The sequence below is a fragment of the Eurypyga helias genome, unplaced genomic scaffold, assembly GCF_000690775.1.
Source record: "Eurypyga helias isolate BGI_N326 unplaced genomic scaffold, ASM69077v1 scaffold16473, whole genome shotgun sequence".
Lineage (NCBI taxonomy): Eukaryota > Metazoa > Chordata > Aves > Eurypygiformes > Eurypygidae > Eurypyga > Eurypyga helias.
The window spans coordinates 48,755-51,083 of record NW_010239353.1 but is presented as its reverse complement, the minus strand read 5'-3'; the positions used below and the strand labels follow the sequence as shown (position 1 = coordinate 51,083).

Below are 2,329 nucleotides of genomic sequence, written 5' to 3'. Positions count from 1 at the left end.
GGTTCTGCCGGGGAGTGCGGGCCTCTTTGCAGGTCAGCGGACCCCCGTTCTGAAAGGGAAATCACTGAGAAGGCAGGCTTTCTCACTGCAGAAAAGGAATACAGCTTTGCAGAGGGAAAAAGGTATGAACACCTGGCACACGGAGTATCTGACATTGTTACATTCTCATGAGGAATTTAATTTTAAATCTTAGATAAAGGACGATAATTTATTACACAGTAACACACAGAAAACTACCTTGGCAGAAACTTTGATTCAAGCCTCCCTGAACTAACACTCCACTTCTGAAGCTTACTTTGAAGCCCATTTTTCATTCCTGTTTCAGCACTGTAAAACTTAAGGATTTGAACTCGAGCTATGAAAGCTGAAAAAAAACCTAATTTGTGTCCCATTAAAAACTTTGCATCAGTTTTCAGTACTCAAATGACCTATATGCCCGACTTGGTCACCCTTTTTTTCCCTGTCATTTCTATCAAGTGCACAGATACCAGAATCTCTAGTTTGTCAGGACTGGTCACAGTAACAGTTTTTAAGTATTTATCATACTTGAAACGTCAGGTGGAATTGCCATGACTTTCAGATGTCCTCAGAGGCACAGTGTTGGCAGCTGGAAACCAGGACTGGCTCTACTGCAGTGTGCACAGCCAGCAGGCAGCGTCACTCGTGGCTGGTTTTATCGCTGCTCCTCCACTGTTGGCCCACGTCACCCCTGTGGTTAGGTGCCCATCCCAGAGGTACCGACACATTTCCGTTAAAGATGGACCATATTGGCCTTGCAGTCGTTAATTTTTTAAAATTCCAAATTAGAGTAAGTGTATTTCTGCTTCAGACGCAACACACGCCTCCTCTGCCCCTCTTCCCCACGCCTCTTATTCTCTACCATCGCTCCCCCATTTCTTGCTCGCTGCCTTGTTGCAGCACTAAGCTCCTTCTCTGTTCCGACCTCTTCCAGGTCGTATGGGTCAGGGCCTGGTTTTGTCTGAGTTTCATGAACATTTGTTAGATGAAGCGACCAGAATGAAAAACACTGGAGGAAAAAAATGCTGGGCACTGCTGCAGACTGTCCTGCGCAGTTTCAGTGAAGTCGTTTTGCTTGGTAAGAGACAGCCAGGGTCCACCTGCCAGAAACTCCAGAGGTTGCTGGCTTCGGAGGCATGGGAGGGAGCTCTCGGCGTTATGCAGGAGGGATGACGTTGTGAGATGAGCTGCCTGAAGCACTGGCTAATCGGAGATGTTCGTGTTTCTGTTAGGACTGTGGCTTGCAGCTCAATGACGAGGAAGGCCATCGTTGTTACCCATTAGAGGGCCACTTGCTCTGCCACGGCTGTCACATCAGGCGCCTGAATATTAAACTGCCATCGCATCCACCTCCGAGCTATCCGATGCATGTCACGGAACTCTGAAAGACGTTTCCATTACCAAGAAGCCGTTTCAAAGAGAAGACAAAAATCTAAAAATGACTTTCCTGTTCCTTTAAAGATGAGATTCCAGTAATAACCATCCACGCCAGCTATTTATTGTTAAACCGGAGGTGAGGGGTCCTTCTCTGCTCTTGTACATACGCAGTCTTTCACCTAAACGTTTTCACTGAGGCACCGTCTACTTGAACAAATAACTCACCACTAAACTGTAACTGTACGTGGCAGCATTTCTAAAACCAATGGTACAAAGGGCTGTTCTGCACTCCCTACTCCCTTCCCTTCAGCAGAGGTTTTGCCCAAGTAAGGAGTGCAGAATTACTTTCCAAAAGTTAGCACCTTATCATCGTGCAGCAAGCGTGATAAGATAAATGCTAGCATTTTCGCTAGTGGGTTTTTTTCATTCTGGTCTTGGAGAATACCGTCTCACATTTTTTAAAGGTTAGATTCCCAGAAGTAGCGAATAGGAAGCAAACAAGTGTTTTTAGCAATGACAGCTTTCAGCATGGGTTAAATAATGGCATTCTGTGAAGAAGAGTGAGGCCAGCTTTCCCTCCTACCAGGTTCCACGGTCATCCAAAGACTCCTCAGCTTGTTAAAGAAATAGGGCAAGCATCTCTCTTAAAAACAGAGGAATATATCCAGAAGATTGGCACACGCAGGGTCATAACAGTGGAAGAAAGTTACAGACCTCTGTTAATTGCTCACCGTGTACAACTGTAGCCATGGTTTCAAAACATGTTCATATCAACTTGATGATTTGGCACTTACTAAAGAATTCATCTTTTAAACCTGTTTATTTTGTTGAATAGGGTTAGCAGCCCCTTTCTATGCAAAGGTACATTTGTCGTTATACTCCCTGTTTTATACAAGACTTCACCTGTTACCAACTGCTTTATGATTGTATGTTG

General features: G+C 44.9%; 1 protein-coding gene across 1 annotated transcript; it reads left to right on the top strand.

Annotated features, from left to right (window-relative positions):
* Nucleotides 1-1,250: 1,250 nt before the first annotated feature.
* LOC104506977 (Wilms tumor protein 1-interacting protein homolog) lies at nt 1,251-1,403 on the top strand (the record flags this gene model as incomplete). The annotated part of the gene is made up of 1 exon (XM_010148124.1): nt 1,251-1,403. A coding segment is annotated over one exon (153 nt), but the record flags the coding sequence as incomplete, so codon positions are not given.
* Between the last annotated feature and the right edge of the window lie 926 nt (nt 1,404-2,329).